The following is a 19,135-nucleotide window of genomic DNA, read 5'->3' as shown; positions in this document are numbered from 1 at the left end:
AAATTTTTATATTTATTATGTGTATAGGAATAAATATGTATATTTGTATGTAATTCTGTTCTAATAACCAAAACATTGAAACCACATTCTGATCGCGTGCTTTCATAAAATTCACTTAAATAATCTTTCACTTTTATTACTAATTTAAATTTTTTTTTTTTTTTCAAATTCAATACGACAAAATGATAATTTTTATGTTTTTGACGTCATTTACATAAATTGACGTGGGATAATAAAAAAAAAAAAATTTTGTATAATTAAAATATTCAAGTAAAAAAATATTTTATTTTTTTTTATTATTTTTTATTCTTCAAATATTATTATCAAAAAAAAAAAAAAACAGAAAAATTGACGATCTTTTAATGAAAAATTTCTATATTAAATTTCTAATTTTAGTAAATTAAAAATATTCTGGAGCTTATCATTTTAGTTCAACGTTGTTTATTAAGCTCAAAACCTTTCTCGTTTTGGCAATGAACTCAACGACTTATATTATTTTTTTAATATAATTACCCATATATTTTTCCAGTTTTGTTATTCTATAATAAAATTATATTTACAAAATAATATTGGTTAGCTTTATATGTACATTTTCGGGACATTTGAATTTCCGAGAAAGAAAAATCGCAAAAACATACATGTGCTATTTGGGGGTCTTTAATTACATACATACATAAAAATTTTAAAATTACAAAAACATACAATAAATTAAAATATAAAAAATAAATTGCAATAAAAATTGAAAATTCAACGCAATAACAAGTGTTTCGAAATAAAGTGATGAAAATTTGTAATTAATTAAAAAAAAATCTGATGTGGTCAGCACATAACCGACCGCATTGTGTATTGTCTAGTTAAATGAAAGTGTTACAGAATATTATAAAAATGTCTGCTAAATACTTCTTTCCAATTTTTAGGACATTAGTAAGCTTATAGTTAACATACTTAGAAAAATGTAAATTGGGCTCTTAGTAGAGTTTCGCTTTGTGCTACCCGAATTCCCTGAAATGCTCGCCAGTTAGTTTCGGTAACAACCAGAACTCAAATATCAAATTTCAAGAAATTCCATCAATTTATTCTGTGGATATGGTGAAAAATGTAAAATCGGCCCGCAAATCAGTTCTCGAGTCCTGATCTTTCCAAAAAAGTTATATGTTCATTGCTTTAATATGAGGAATTGATATATTAAATTTCAATGAAATCGGTTGATTATTTCTCTTTATATACACAAAAGTGTATGTTTGGCCCGTAGTAAACGTCTAGTTGCCGATGCCTGATCTTTCCAAAAAATTTACATGTTCATTATTTTAATACGGGGAATTCATATATTAAATTTCAATGAAATCGGTTGATTATTTCTCTTTATATACACAAAAATGTATATTTGGCCCGTAGTAAACGCCCAGTTGCTGATGTCTGATTTCTTCCAAAAGTTAGGAATTTTTGCGTATGATCGAGCAAAGCTTATATATGAAATTTCAAGTAAATCGGTTGAATACTTTCTTCAAAATGGTGAAAAATGTAAAATCGGCCCGCAAATCCGTTTTCGAGCCCTGATCTTTCCAAAAAATTTATATGTTCATTGTTTTAATACGAGGAGTTCATATATTAAATTTCAATGAAATCGGTTGATTATTTCTCTTTATATACACAAAAATGTATATTTGGCCCGTAGTAAACGTCTAGTTGCCGATGCCTGATTTCTTCCAAAACATACGAATTTTTGCGGACGGTCGAGCTGAGCTTATATATAAAATTTCAAGTAAATCGGTTGAATACTTTCTTCAAAATGTTCAAAAATGTAAAACAGGCCCGCTAAAAAGTGCAGTTCCCGAGGCCTGATATATACCAAAAGTTGATCGATCCGTGCCATGGTGGAAACAAACTTACATATAAAATTTCATCAAAATCGGTTCAGCCGAACTTGAGATACACGCGTGCACACACAGACCGACAGACGGACAGACCGACAGACCGACAGACCGACAGACCGACAGGTTGCTAAAAATAGTTTATTTACACTTCCCCACTATGGAGAAGTACGTTCCCACCAAAAACTCGATATGCAAAATTTGTTGCCATCACATAACCTACCTATTGTTTACACAATACGGTCGGTAAAAAAGGAAATAACGTAAAAATCAATATGGTGGAATTGTTTATTTTCAAGGAAAGAAAATGCCTTATAATGGTGCAATCACGATATACTATTTGTTTCATTTAAGGATATGTAACACTGCGAACTATGTTCTTGGACTGGTTTTGTAAGGATCAAGGAAATTATGTTCTACAAGAATAAAAAATTAAGATTTGAAATTAAAAATTTTAGACTTGAAATCGAAAATATCAATTTAATTTTAAAGCGCCTATGACGTTATGATTGCCATACATTTGAAATGTTATGCTCTATACTTATCTTTAAAAAAAACACAAGTAATAGCTTAGACCGGAATGTGCCACGGACGTGTTATATAATACTTTTCCTTTTTAAAATGATTTAGTTTTTAAACTTGTGGTTAGAAAGCAGTCTTATTTCCAAATGATATTTTTTCACTCTTTTATCTGGACTAAAGCTCATTAGTAGATGAAGTTGTATATATTTTTTGTTCATTCCCTTTAGATATTAGCAATTTTATACTTGTTTTTAGAAAAGAAATACACATAGGTAATTGTTATTAAATAATAATTATACATTAATGTATAACTTTGCAAATCCTTACCAAGAAGCAATATTAAAATATAATTTATTTATTAAAATTAAAATTTTCCAATTCTTTTTATTCAATTTTATATAAAATTAAAGTGATTTTGTTGTAATGCTGATCATATCAAATATGAACACAGTGTTAGTTAGAAATTCAATTACAATCAAATATGTTACATAATGGGCTTTGCCTTTACGTAATTAAATATAATTTTTAAAAAATAAAATTTAATAAATCTACCTCGCAATACAATCACTTCAAGTGATGCGTTTTCACAAATGCAGATTGACAGAGATATCATCATTAAACCTTAAAATACGAGTATATAATTATATAATTACAATATCCGATTTATTTTCTGTAACGCTTGTGATATATTGCTAAAGTACATAAAACACAAAATCAAGTAATATACTAATTTCACGTCCTTTATTAATCTTTTCAAAAAATGTTTGCTATTTCAAGCTTAAATCAGCTTTACAACACAAGTTATAATCAGAATCACATGAACCCAAGTAAAAGCTTAATCAAATATTTTTAAAATCCTTTGTATTTGAAAAACCATCAAAAATTAATACCAACTTGCCAGCAAAATTTTGAGCCATTTTTTGGATTTTCTAAATGGTGATTTATAATATAGCATTCAGCATATCGCCAACACGCTCAAATAAAAACATCATTTAGTCGCAACTATGCAACTATCAGTTACCAAGCAACAGCATCATCATTTATAGGAAAGGGAGGGAAAAAGGGGGAAAAGCAAAAGGGCAATAAAATAAAATGACGAATACAACTTAAAAATAATAATAACAATAAAAAAACCATAACGACTAACAAAAAAAACCGACCACCAGGCAATATAATTGATAATATAGATAATATAGCTAAAAAATCTGATGTGGTCAGCACATAACCGACCGCATTGTGTATTGTCTAGCTAAATGAAAGTGTAACAGAATATTATAAAAATGTCTGTTAAATACTTCTTTTCAGTTTTTAGGACTTTAGTAAGCTTATAGTTAATATACCTAGAAAAATGTAAATTTGACTCTTAGTAAAATTTCGCTTTATGCTACCCGAATTCCCTGAAATGCTCGCCAGTAAGTTTCGGTAACAACCAGAACTCAAATATCAAATTTCAAGAAATTCCATCAATTCGTTCCGTAGATATGGTGAAAAATGTAAAATCGGCCCGCACATCAGTTTGCGAGCCCTGATCTTTCCAAAAAATTTATATGTTCATTGCTTTAGTATGAGGAATTCATATATTAAATTTCAATGAAATCGGTTGATTATTTCTCTTTATATACACAAAAGTGTATGTTTGGCCCGTAGTAAACGTCTAGTTGCCGATGCCTGATCTTTTCAAAAAATTTACATGTTCATTGTTTTAATACGGGGAATTCAAATATTAAATTTCAATGAAGTTGGTTGATTATTTCTCTTTATATACACAAAAATGTATATTTGGCCCGTAGTAAACGTCCAGTTGCCGATGCCTGATTTGCTCCAAAAGCTAGGAATTTTCACGGATGGTCGAGCAAAGCTCATATATGAAATTTCAAGTAAATCGGTTGAATACTTTCTTCAAAATGGTGAAAAATGTAAAATCGGCCCGCAAATCAGTTTTCGAGCCCTGATCTTTCCAAAAACTTTATATGTTCATTGTTTTAATACGAGGAATTCATATATTAAATTTCAATAAAATCGGTTGATTATTTCTCTTTATATACACAAAAATGTATATTTGGCCCGTAGTAAACGTCTAGTTGCCGATGCCTGATTTCTTCCAAAACATAGAAATTTTCGCGGATGGTCGAGTTGAGCTTATATATAAAATTTCAAGTAAATCGGTTGAATATTTTCTTTAAAATGTTCAAAAATGTAAAACAGGCCCGCTAAAAAGTGCAGTTCCCGAGGCCTGATATATACCAAAAGTTTATCGATCCGTGCCATGGTAGAAATAAACTTACATATAAAATTTCATCAAAATCGGTTCAGCCGATCTTGAGATACACGCGTGCACACACAGACCGACAGACCGACAGGTTGCTAAAAATAGTCTACTTACACTTCCCTACTATGGAGAAGTGCATTCCCACCGAAAACTCGATATGCAAAATTTGTTGCCATCACATAACCTACCTATTGTATACACAATACGGTCGGTAAAAATGATGAAAGAGAAAGACAAGAATAAGAAGAAACGAAAATATTACTACAAATTTAAATTACACAAAAGTCTAGATTTTAAGAGTACCATTACTAATAGCAAGATCTAATACCAAAGAATTAAAATTAACAGAACGCAATATTCTAGTGATTGGCTCATTTCTACCAATTTCTACCATAATCAATAGAGTGATAGCGAACATTGTATAACTCAACAGATCTAAGATTCCTTACGTTATCCCTAATAGAAACCCTAATAGAATTTGAGCAAAAACCAACAAAAAATGTAAAACTTCAATGAAGGCTCTTAAATTTCTTCGATTTACCTAATGTACACATTATTTATTATCAGTTTATTTAATTAATTTCCACAATATGAATTATTTACGTTTGTAGATTCTTTATTTTAAATTAGTCATTAAGCACATGGTCTTATCCTTTGTCTGTTAGTTGAAAGACGGTAATTAAAAAATCAATATTAAACGATTCCTTAATTTAAAATACAATTTCGACTTTTGAATAATTTTTGTAGTCTTAACTTTAATTATGGTTTGTAATTAATAATTATGAATGAATAAATTTATAAATGAATAAATTTTGTTATTTTTTAAAAGAAATATTTTTTTTTAATTTTTAAATGAGAGACAATAAAATATTTATTGTGCGAATTCATTATGACATATTAGAATATTTTTTATTTGTCAATGTAAATTAATTGTTTAGTTCCATAAAAATTTGTTTATAAATTGAAGCCCTCTGTATTTCTAAAATGCTTTGAATTTTTTTTGGAATTGGGACATTTAAGTCAGATGTTCCAATTTACCTTTAAAATGGCAAGTTTTATCTTATTGTCGGGACAACCATGCCTAATTTATTTTATATTTACAGAAATATCGCCCTTAATAATGTGGTATAGAAGAGCGTGATTGCAAATTAATTTTCTTGGACTTCAATTAGAATTTAAAAATCGCTTATAAGTATGTCAGATTTTAAGTGAATAACTTCGTTAAATGCTTTTTCCAATTGCAAATTTATTAATTTTCTTCTACTGTACAAAGTTTTTGTTTTCCTTATCTTTATTTTAAGCCCCAAAATTAGTTTTGGTTTTTCTTTTAACTTTTTTCAACATTAACTTTTCTTACAAAAATTTCAATTTCATGTTTGTTCTTATGAAAATTTTTAAAATTTTTTCTTTTACAATTGTTCAAACATTTCTAATAATGACTACTTTATATTATTTTTAACTAAAATATAGAAAATTAAAATCTACTAGATTATTTATAATAATTTCAATTAAACAATTTTCCTTAAAAATTGTGCATAAAACGCATAAAAATAAAGTTTATATGTTCTTGGAAAGCCTTTTTTATCTATTTTAAATTATTATTCTAAATTTGGAATTTTTTTTTATATAAACTTATATAACTACAATTATATATACCTCTCATCTTATATAAATAAATAAATTTTTTTTAATATATTTATAAAAAATTTCATTGATTTTTGTATTTACTTAATTTAATTGTTGCATATTCACCAGTTAACATCCAATTTGGATCTGCTTTAAATAAAACTTCAGCAACACCTTGTTTTAAACCACAAATTAAATCTGCTTTTATTGTACGTAATGAACATATATTTGTTGGATTAAATCCTCTTAAACAAACATCAAAATCTTCTGTAGATGACCATGAAAAATCACCAATTAATTTACGATAATTTAAATCACCTTTTATTATAACCAAATGTGCTTCAGCTAATCTTTCATATAATTTTGGTGAAACTTCTTTCATTCTATAATATTCATATGGACTAACCCAAAATCTATCTGGTTTTAATAATGAAAATTTATCTTGTTCCAATAATTGTGTCCATTTTTTTCCAATTGCTGATAATTCATCTATTTTATGTTCTCTTAAAAATTGTAATGTCCAATGAAAATCAGATGGATTTGTATCAGATATAAACCATGGTATTGCTTTTGTATGAAATCTTATTTTAGTTGCCAATTTTGTTTCAATTAAATATTCAGCAAGTAATAAATCAGTAAAAAGTTCATAACCAGCATTATCACATACAATATCGATAATACGTTCACCAGTATATGGTTTTGATAAAATATCCCATATTTCATCGGTATGATCAGTTAAAATATAATCTTTTAAATTTTCAACAATTTGTAATTGATCACCAGTTTGTTCAATATCTTGACCATCACTTATTGATAGATCACATCTATTACCCCATAATTGTAAATGTAACATTTTTTTACATTGATCCTCAATATTATGATCTCTTATTAGAATTTCTCTAGTTCTTTGTGATAATACCATTAATGCTTCTGTTGAACATGATAAAGCTTTTCGTTTATATGATTGAAAATAATCGAATTCCATTAAAGTTTTTGTTGATTCAAATATTGATTTTAATCGACGATATAAATAACATTCGGCCCAAAGCCAACATGTTGACAAATAGGTTCGTTCCTCTAATGATAATTCACTTAGAAAATTATTCCATAAATCCTTGTCAACTTCAGATCCAGTTAATTTTGTTAATGGTTTATTATTTTTAAGTTCTTCAACTAATTTTTTAACATTTTCTAAAGCCTGATAGAATTCCTCCCGTGAATGTGAATTTGGTAAAGTTATTAATTGATCTTGTTCAAGTTTAATAAGTTCATCAATCAAATTCATATAAATTACAGGAATACGTTCTTGTAATGTACAATATGCAAATGTTTTTTTATATTTGCCTTTTAGTAGAGTATTTGGAGGATAATGTTGATTAACGATATTATGTTTTTTCTCGAAATCATTCATTTTTAGAATTTTTTTAATTTATAATTTAAAATTTTTAATTTTTTTAAAAATTATTTTAAATAATTTATTAATTATTTTTTTTTTATTTCTTTAGAATATTTTTTTTTCAAACCGATCCTTTTGATTCGCAAGAAGAATTTAAACTGGTAGAATTATATACGAGCTTGAGACCTTTATCCCTCTCCAAATAGAAAAAAAACTAACAACTATAAAAATTTTCTTAATTTTTTTTCTTATTATTCTTGTTTTTTTTTTATATATTTTACGTATTTTTGGGACAATGGTTATCAGTGAGCTAATTATTAAAAATTGATAAACAAAAAAAAATTTCTTCTTATATGTTGTTAGCAGTGTTTCATAAAAACGATCATCATTAGTTCGACATCTTATATATAAATTTTTGGAGACGAATTGTTTATATTTCAATAATTTAATCTTCAATCAATGTTGATTTTGTATCCTTAATTTTAATATCTAAATGAACTCTCCTACATGGAATAAATCAGAATTTACGCTTTAATTATTCAACAGCAACATTGTAATTGTTTACCAAAATTAAACAGATCGTATTTTATTTTAAAAAATTTTAACAAAGACACAATGAATAATGAAGGTCTTTGTATTTTATGTCTACAAAAGCGTATAGAAAACAATCTGATTCTAGACTGTAAATCATTACCAAAATATGTTAGTGCGGTACATTAGTGCAAATATTTGAAGTAGTACATCTAAAGATTTTATGAATAATAACAGTAAATAACCATCATTTACAAATATAAAAACTTGCAAATATTTAACTGAAAAAATAAATTAATACCGTAATTTACTATCATTAACAGGTTAGTGTATACTTATCGTTTTTCAAGAAATGCAAGAAATAAATTTAAAAAAAAATATTAATAGGTCGGTAGAGTTCAAAGAGAACATGATTATACCTCAACGGGTATTTCTATTTAAATTAATAGGGTAGTTCTATTTGATTCTTCAGGGGGCCGCGTTGTCCCCTTATATTCGATACCAATTTATCATACTTTATAACTTTTGCTTTTATTAAATAATATATGCATTCTACTTACTTATATGCAACTCAGCCGTAAAATACTAATTGTTAAACTTCCTGGTAACATAACCTCACTCTTGGATTACAGCAAACTTGTGTTACAATACATATTAATTAGGCATTTAATTACTGACTTTCATAGTGATAATTGCATAGCTAATTGCTGACTGGCATAGTAATGTGCTCTGACATCGAAAATTGTGTACAATATTGCTATATTGTAATATATTTCTGCTTATAGATAAGTTCAAAATGATGAGCCATGTAAATATGGGTTAAATTTAAGTTTACAGATCTTGTGAAGTTCTACAAATGCAGTGCGTTTTTGTATCTATTCATACTAGAAAAAGTAGAGCGTTTTTGATTGTAGTACTGTAGGAAAGCTTCTGTAATATTTGTAGTATTAAATTTTTGCTACCATTAATAAGGAAAAAAAAACATAACCTCAAATTTAAAACCGCTTAAAAATTTCAGAAAAATTTTAATTTGCTCAAAAATAAAATCTATTAAGAATAATTTCAAGTTAGATTTTCTAATTTGTTTAAAAAAAATTTATAAATTTCTGATGTTATTTTGAAATTTATTGTGAAATTATTATATTATTAGCGGGCAATTAAATTTTACAATAAATTTCAAATTGAAATATCAAAAACAGATTGCTGCAGCAGAACGTTTTTGTTTTCAGAAGTGTTTTTTTTCTCAGTTTTTAGATTTTCTATTGTAGAATTGCGCTGAAAACACAAGAACTATTTTTAAGATTTGCAAGCTTGAACTCAACCATAGTATTTTTGTAATGCCAATTTTAAGAAATTTCACATACATATTTAGGAAATTTCTAAATTATTTATTATAGAGAAAAACGATTCGTAACAAATTTAATAATAAATAATAATAATTTTTATTGGCCTTAGAAATTTTTGCAAAATTATTGTTAACACATCTAATATACTGTTAGGAAATTAGAAAAATTTTTGAATTAGCGAAAATAGTATAGAATAATATGTGCATAAAATATTTATAACAAAACTACACTCACAATAATCTTGTGTCAGATTAAGAAAAAATGAATTTTTTCTTTAATAACGGTAACTTTATTTCAAATCAACAATAAAAACCGTTATCACAAAAAAATGCTAAAATTGTTAATAATCGAAAATTTTCCAAACAACCAAATGTGTTTTAAATAAGCTCTCCTCCATTTTCAAATTAAATTAATTTTATAATGCAACTTGTAAGATTACATGCAGAAGTTTCGAAATGCAAATCAAATCAGTCGAAGTTTACGACATTTGACAGTTTTTCATAACAATATGGGAAAAAAGCGGAATTAGTTCTGTTACATTCTTAATTTTCCGCTTTAATGTTATTGTAAAAGCCTCTATAACATTTTTACATGTAAATCCAAATTACCCACATTACGAACACACGCATTACGCACACAATTTTACTATTTTCTCAGGATATCTTTGTCGTATTCTTATACTTTTACGCGAAAATGCAATTTTAGAAAATGAAAAAACAAATTGTAGCTTTCTTTAATTATTTTTGTTGTTGCAGTTTTTTCCATTTTTCTTTTTAATTGAAAATATGGAAAAATAAATTACCAACATGTTTTCCATTTATAATTTTAAAAAACAAAATTATTTAATTTTAATGCGGCGGTAATTTTTAATATAAAAAAAATGTATTGATAATTTGATGACATATTAATAAAATCATAAACCATTTCTGATTGTTTACCACCTTATTTTATTAATATACATACATACATATAACGTATATTAAATAATTATGTTTACATAAAATCTCACCCACCAAAAATTTTCCTATACCAAAAAAAGAAAAAGAGAAACAATTTTTCAATACACAACATTAACACGTGAACTTTTATTTGTTTTATTTTGTACAAAAAAAAAATGTTATTGGCCTAAATGACAATAACAACGCGCGATACGCAGGGCGAGTATCACAATAGCAAAATGAGAAATATTCAAAATATTTATTTAGCATTAATTTTTATTTATTAAATGGCCAAAATATCTGAATATAATCAACTAAATTAAATTTTACGATTTTGTATTACACTTTACGTTATTGTACAAGTAAAATAAAATGCTAATCGTTAAAAAAGATTTTTTTTTTTATTTAATTTGTACACTTAGTATATTGCTTTGTTTGTTTATATTTGTAAATTTATATTTAATTGTTGTTTTATATAAAATTTTAATTTTAGTACAATTAATTGTGTGGTTCAATAATATTGAAAGAAATCAATGAAAAAGAATTGTTGTGTGTACACAAATTGTATTTATAAATTTTTTTATTTTGTTAAAATTTGAAAAAAAAAAATCTTTGTTAACGTAATGTTGTGATAAATATCGTTTATTTAAATTTATAGACATATAGTATGACAATGCAAATCGTTCAATTAAGACACTTTTTTAAATTATCGGTGATATTCGCTTAATTTCGTTTAGTATATAGCTATGTAATATTATAGTAAATTTGGTATAATTAATTTTCAATTCTATAATTGAAAAAATATTGTTATTTTGTTTGTTAATAAAATTCATACTATTAATAACCAATGAAATGCCCTCTATTTAACTAATTTTTCAAATATAATTTACAGTTTCAACTCAGCGGATTCAATCTATTCATAGAGCGTTAACTTATCTTATATGAAAGTCAATTAAAAGACACAATTCTTGCAAGTACCTTTTATACTTATACAAGAAATAGAATACATTCAATAGAATACATTCAACGAAGAACATTATGAAATAACCAAAACATATAAACTATGCCTAATTTGATACAAATTTGGTAGTTCTAATTCAACACGACTATACCTTCTTAAAAATGCATGTCTTTATTTGTGTTTATATACCTAGATTTTAATACATACAGGTATACTATAAAAGAACAATATTGCTTTTAATCTTCTATACCTTCATTAATCATAATGTTGGTTATTTAAGATTAAATTATTCTAATTTACTTGTTCGGTCTTCTCAAGAAACCTGATTGAAAAAAAGTGAATTTAAGAGAAATGTTAAAAGTTTTTACTTCGAAAGCCTTAAATTACTAGTAAAGGCAAATTCTCATCCTAAAAATATGCAATTATTTTCCTATATTTTGGTATTTTAATGAAAATATTTTATTTATAATTTTTACAAATAAAATTATAATAATCCGAATTTATTTCTTATTTTCATAGAATTTATTTTGATATCATATACAGTTGAAAACGGATATATGTACAATGTTGTTATTTTGTTTTCGATTTCATTACATTTACCTGAACTTTGTATTTAATACAGGGTGACGTAAAAAGAACGATATGGTTTGAATTCTTGATAACTTTTTTATTTAAATGAAAATATTAATTTTTTTTTGGTAAATACAAATAAAGAGAAGTTGTATTTTTTATCAAATATCTATCATATTGTGCCTTGAATTAAAACAAATTATATTTTTCATTTTTAATCAAAGTTGTTAAAATTGCCAAAAAAATAACTGGTGATTTAATATTTATAACAATTTGTTAGCTACCAAAATCCCCCTTTGACACAAACATTTTCGAACATACTACAAATAGAAGGCAAAACAAAATGAATTTTTGAAAAAAAAAAAAAATTGTCTTCTCACCATGTGCTCATACAAGAGTGATAATTTTAACGAACTTCCCGAATTTTGTGTCATTATAGACGATGATTACCATTAAGTGACCATTAACCGAAACACTAACGTTTTAAACGAGCTGGCTGTAATTCGCATTACATTTATGCGTGTAAAAATTTATGTGAAAATGTGTGTAAAATAAAAAAAGACAGGTTAAATTTTTAATTGGTTCTAGACACGTTTCAGAATTCAATCTAGACGCGTGTTACATATATAAATGTTCTACTGTATTATATAAGATATAACAAATATTTTCAATATTTTACAATTTTTTATTAAACAGAACCATATGCAATTTGATAATAAGATGTTCTCAATTTATACTTGTTAATTTAGCCCAATTTCGTACCTATTATGTGGCATTTTTTTTTATGAAAATATTTCAAACTTGCATTTATTTTTTTAAATTTATAAATTCCATATTTTCAATAAAATAAATTAAAATTTTCTTTTTATGATTCATTTGAATTTTATTCATTTTATTTTTCTCAATTAAAATATTTTTAATTTCCTAAAAAAAAAAATTTCTCTATAATATTAAAAATTTTTCCCAAATAAAATATTTTATCAAAGAGAAGCAAAGATCATTATTTTAAAATTAAAAATATTTAAATTTTAGGCGCATCTCGTACTTAGTTGGCAAAACACAAAAAAAAAAAATGAAATTATGCAAAATTTTCTTATTTTTATTTTTTAATTAGCGTTTCGCGCACCTATTTCTTCTTTAAGAAGATAATCACAAAGACAATTGCAAATACCTTTGCTGTTAGAGACAATAAATCATATTTGTTTGTCGCAGATATAGCAAGAAAAAAGATTTATTAAAACTTTCAAGAATACAATTAGCAAAATGTTTTTAATCAACGTTAATAACATTTCAAAATCTTTTGAATTTTTCTAATTTTATTTTAATTTTAATTTTCTTCCTTTTTTCCTATACCTATTTATTTTTTTATTTTTGTCGCATAAAATATATTTTTGATTAGCAATTAAATTAATTCTTACAAATTTTTCTTAAGATTTCTTGGATTCTCAGACGATAGATAAAAAAAAAATAATTTTCTTTGAATTTAAAAGTACACGTACTCATTAATACGGATGTATGTACCCGGCAATGTACCTCTAGTACATGATAATAAGAATTTAAAATCTTCGTATGCTGTATGGGATAAGATTTTGATATTAAATTGCATTAATAAGACTTAAAATCTTCATGGAAACAGTTTATCATCTCGAAGTGCTGTTAATCATTTTCACTTTCATGTTTTACTAACATGATGATTATTGTACAAGGAGTTTTTGTACAATATACATAAAAAAATATCATGGGAGTTCTTCTGTTTTATATTTAAAAAAAAAACATTTTTATTATTTTCCAAGTGCATATGTAAGAATATTGAAAATTATTAAAAATTAAAAAGGAAAATTTTGTATTGCATTCAGTAAAAAGAGAAATGAAAGAAAAAACATCTACCACGCAGATGGCATAACAATGAATTTTTTAAAAGAGAGAGAATAAGAACCAGTATTATGAGAAGATGAGTGAACTATTACTTTTCCCAATTCTAAATGTGGAATTTAGAAATTTTAAAAACCATGCAGTTTTCCATGCTGCATATATTATGTATAATGCACAATATATAATAATTTATTTAATCTATATATAATTCGGTGTTTTTTATAAATTTTTCAAGAACTATAAATTTATAATAATAAAAATGAATCAATTTTAAGAGTTAAGCTGGAAAATAATGCATCATGATTACATGAATTTATGGCAACTTAATTCCATAATGAATATTAGTTTTTTTTTTGTACATTTAATATAATAGGGATTTTCATGTTAATATTTTTTTTTTTTATTCAAGCGCTCTTTTATCATCGTTTCATATATTTTCTTTATGAGAATATAGTGGGTGACTTTTTAAGTATTAAGATTTGAAAAACTTATAAGCTAATTATAACACAAAAAAAATTACTCGTATTTCCATGACATTTTTATTTAAATCAATAAAATAAAATAGCTTCAATAAAATAAAATTACTGATATATTCTTCACAACTAGTATTTGAGAGAAATGTTAGCCGCGACTACGTGTGAGATGATTCTAGTTCTAAGAAAAACCACTTATTCTCACATCTCCATAATTATGCATTAAGGGATTGCTTTCCAACTCTGCTTATTTAGTGCTATATTTCGATATGAACAAGAAATTTCATGGACATATACATACACATATATGACAAGAAAAATAATTTAGAGATATTAATTGTTTTGAGCAGTTAATAAAAAGGTCCAAAGAGTAAAGTAAATACCACGCCGTATACTCTTAATAGTTTAATTAATTAAAGAAATTAAATAATTTAAAATTGCTGATCGGGCACGAGTCACTTTAAATTTAAATAATGAATTGAACTGAGTTCTATTTGAAATTGACAAAAAATGGGGCTTATTCCGAGTATCGAATTACTAAATGATATTGATATTTATTGTAAAAGTTTCAAAAATTTTATTATAAACACGAATCGAATTATTTATATGAGTTAGTTTGCGTTTACAATAATATTAACGAACTTATTACGATACTTACGACAATCACTCAGTTGTTCGATTTTCAGAATAAGCCCCAATATTAAAGAAGCTATATTGAAGAATCACTTTTGAAATGTTAAAAATAAAAAGATGGAAAATTAAATACTTAATAAAAAAAAATCATCCGTTATATTAGCCTTTTTAACGGTTTAATATGTGATCTATACATGCATTGATATTATACATACATACAAATGTATATTGTGTATGTTTGTATATGGTATTAAAATGTCATATAATAAAGAGTTCTCATTAAAATTTTAAGCTAAAATGCGTTTCAAAATAAAAACATATACACATAATATTTGTTTCAATGAGGCTTACAAGGATTTGTTCATCTTGATCATTCATTTTCATTTTCGGAAAATAACCGGAAATTAATACGTATATATGTATATGTATTTAGAATTAGTGAATTTTATATAAAAATTATACAGAACGTTTTTATTTTGAATAGGATTTCCTTTAATATCTATGTACAAACGCATATTATTCGTAAATATATTTATAAATTTTTTTTTTATCTATGTATGTATGTCTAAAATAATCTAATTTATAAAAAAATTTTTCAATTTTTTTTTTTGTTAAATTTTAAATGGTATATATAGAATTTATAATTGATAGCAGATAAATATATATGAGAGTATGTATATAGGTGTGCATATATGTATGTATATAATATTAATATTTTTAAAAATCTTCGCATTCTCTTGATTATTCCGCGTGCTTTCCTTAAAAAATTTCACTTAAATTCTAATATGTGTACGCGCACTTAAATACCTTTTGTCACGAAAATCTTTATTATCTGAAAACAAACAAAATTTATAGTAATTATTCAAGTATGTACGGATGTGTTTAATGGGTATGTGTACAATATATATATACATATATAATTTTAATTTGTTGTTCTTCTTCTAAATGTAGATATTTTATTTATTTTTAAATATTTAATGAAGAAAATGAAGATTTTTTTTTTCTATATACACACGCACTTATACACTTATTGTATTTTTTGTTGTTGTTGTTGTTGTTTTTTTTAGAAAAGATTCTTTATTCGCCAAAAGCGTCAATTAGAAGATATTTTTCTTTACTTTAGAAATACAAAGATTAATTTATGATCTTTGATTTTGACACTGTAGAATGGATTTTAAATAATTGGAGCACATTTTTTCTGTTTTCTTTATTTAACAAAAAAAAAAATTTTAAAATGTTTTGGTTTTTTTTTTAATTTTTCTAATTTTTTTATTGCTTTTTCATGTTTTACTTTTTTTTTCTGTATTTAAATTAATGTTTTATTTTTTTTTTTTTGCTCTTTTTCTTTATATTTGCAGTCTTCATATACGGGATCATTTTTAAGAGAAAAAATTAGTCAACTTGGTAAGGATGTAGAAAAATATTCACCAATTTCAGGTAATGCAATAAAATCTGTATGGATGTATACATACATACTTACATATGTGTATATTAGAAGAAAATGAAAAAATTTTACAATTTTTCTTTTAATTTACAACGCCCTAATTAATATTAAAAATTAGAAAATAAAATCAAATAAACTTCAATTAAATGAAATATAAATGAAATACAGAAATGAATGAAAATGAAAGTATAAAATAATTTGAGAGTGAAAATTTTAGGAAAAAAAAAACAGAAACAAGTAATTGAGTCAAATAAAACAAAAAAGTTTCTTTAAATTCTCTTAAGCAAGTAATTGTATAAAATTCTCTAAATTTAGCAGTGCTTTTAATAATGAAATACTAAACAAGACTCAATTTTATAATTGTTTAAGAAGAGCTTACCAGGATTGAATTTAGAAAATTTTAAATGATTAATACCCTTATTATGATCGGCGAAGCGAATGACTAGGGGAGTCGAATATAATACACTAAGTCCTCGAGATACGACATCTTGTAATACGACATTTCGATTTACGACATGATATAAATTTGGATCATTTTTATTCGGCTTACGACATTGTTCCTAATACGACATTGAAAATTAAAAAAAAAATTGTTTTTTTGACAGATTTTACTGTTTTTTGAATAAAAATCTATACCGAATTTAGTTATAAGACGAGACTAAAGCACATACTTCAACAATGAACTCTTTCTAGTTAAAAATTCTAGTTAGTAGTTAAGAATACGAATTGAAGTGATAAAATATCAACTTATTTAGATTTTATTTTATTTATTTTTGTTACATCATTGAATTTTTTTGGTTTTGTTATTATATTTTGTTGTTTTTTTCAAACTTTGTTACCTTTTTTAAAAAAAAAAAAGATCAATTATTTTATAAAACAGTTTGTCTACTTCACTTTTTGTTTCCATACATTTTTTTTCCTCCTCAAACGACAATTCGAGTTACGACATAAATTTCTGGAACCAAAAATGTCGTATCTCGAGGACTTAGTGTATTTTAAATTATGATCGACGAATGGTTCAAAAGTCAGATCAAAAATTTTGCTACCGCAAGACATTAAGGTATCATAATAAGGTTAACACCACACATTATGTACATTGTTTTTGCTTTTTTGCAAAAACAATTGAATTTCCCTGTTGTTGTCCATTAATTTATTTAAAATGCTCGAATTGTTTTTGGTTCGTTTTTCACGCATAAATTAATATTAAACAATCAATATATTTTACAATAATTTGTAGAATTTTATAAATTTACTTTACAGATGGTTTAGATTTTTCCATTATATCACTATATATTATAGCATATCCAAAAAAAAAAACGCTATGTATTAATTGTCACACAGAATTCGACATATTTGACAGCTCATTCACTTCGCCGATCATAATAATGACCTAATTTCGAAATTTTATTTAAGTGTGATTTAATTTGATTTTGACATATTTGATTGCTGTATAACAATTGATAATTCAAATTATTTGAAATTTTATTTTAATAATTTCCAGAATTAGGAGGTGAAATAAATAATTCTGTGGTCATAAGTAATAATATTATGAATAAATTTTGCTTATCGGATCACTAAGATGTGATAGAGATATTTTCCGTAAAAGTTTCAAGAATTTTATTACAGGAACGAATGAATCATTTGTATGAATTTGTTTGTGTTTACAATAATAACATGGAACTTTTTACGATATAATATTGTCACCATCATTTAATGAATCGATACTCAGAATGTCTATTGTTTTAGTCGAATTTGATAGTTGTTGCGGGTCTGTTTTTGTTTGCAACTCAAATTATTCATATTTTTATATTCATACATATTCTGTAGAAAAATTGATGAACATATTATTATACTTCATGTTATTGCAATTTATACCACAATTAAAAAATTATAATTATTTTTTTTTAAATAACAATTTTGCTAACTCAATACTAAGGATTTTTGAAAGTTAATTTACATTCCAAATATTTGTATATTGTCCTTTACTTTGCTTCATTATTCGTATGAAGTTATTAAAAGCCATATAATTTTGTATGAACATTAAAACTAAATTTTTAATTTAATTAATTATTATTTAACTGGTTTTCATTGAAACCACAGAAGAAAATAATTGTTATTGTCATTTATATTGAAAGTTTTTATTAATATCCATTGCATTAACAAAAATTTAGAACACTTAAATATGAACTCTAAATGTATATAAAGTGAAGGCTTAGACTCTAACTTTCCTTAAATTTAATTCTTTTAATGATTTTAAATAAATTTCTATTAAAGTTTACTATTTATATTTTACGTTTTTTTCATAAAATTTTACAAATAATTTCTAATTCAAATATTTATTTTTATTTTTTTTTATTAGAACATAACTGTTATACATCATCATCAACATCAAGAACTGAATCAAGTTTGGAATGCCTTAATTTAATAGTTCAAAATATTAATAATGATATTAAAATTAATAGTTTAAACAGTACACGGTCGTCGTCGAATGTGACGAAATCCAATAATAATAATAATAATTTACCAATTAAATGTGAAATTAAATATAGTTAATTAGAATATTATAAAATTATTTTTTTTTTGTTTCTTTTTTTAAATTGTGTATTATAATTATAGTTAAATTATTTGTACAGTATAAGAATGAAATATAATATTGATAAATAATCTGTGGCAATAAGACAAA

The 19,135-nt window shown here is 24.8% G+C and overlaps 1 protein-coding gene across 1 annotated transcript in view; it reads left to right on the top strand.

Moving 5' to 3' along the window:
* The window catches only part of LOC129611993 (myogenic-determination protein), a 29,206-nt gene extending 10,080 nt beyond the window's left edge, over window positions 1-19,126 (top strand). The window contains exons 4-5 of the mRNA XM_055525433.1: window positions 16,367-16,445; window positions 18,812-19,126. Of these exons, the coding sequence (XP_055381408.1) occupies window positions 16,367-16,445; window positions 18,812-19,005 (273 nt within the window). The 3' untranslated portion in view covers window positions 19,006-19,126. The remainder of the gene's footprint in view (window positions 1-16,366; window positions 16,446-18,811) is intronic.
* The last annotated feature ends 9 nt before the right edge of the window (window positions 19,127-19,135 follow it).

The sequence above is a fragment of the Condylostylus longicornis genome, unplaced genomic scaffold (assembly GCF_029603195.1).
Source record: "Condylostylus longicornis isolate FDR11 unplaced genomic scaffold, ASM2960319v2 ptg000055l, whole genome shotgun sequence".
Taxonomy (NCBI): domain Eukaryota; kingdom Metazoa; phylum Arthropoda; class Insecta; order Diptera; family Dolichopodidae; genus Condylostylus; species Condylostylus longicornis.
This window is presented reverse-complemented; position numbering and strand designations above follow the sequence as displayed.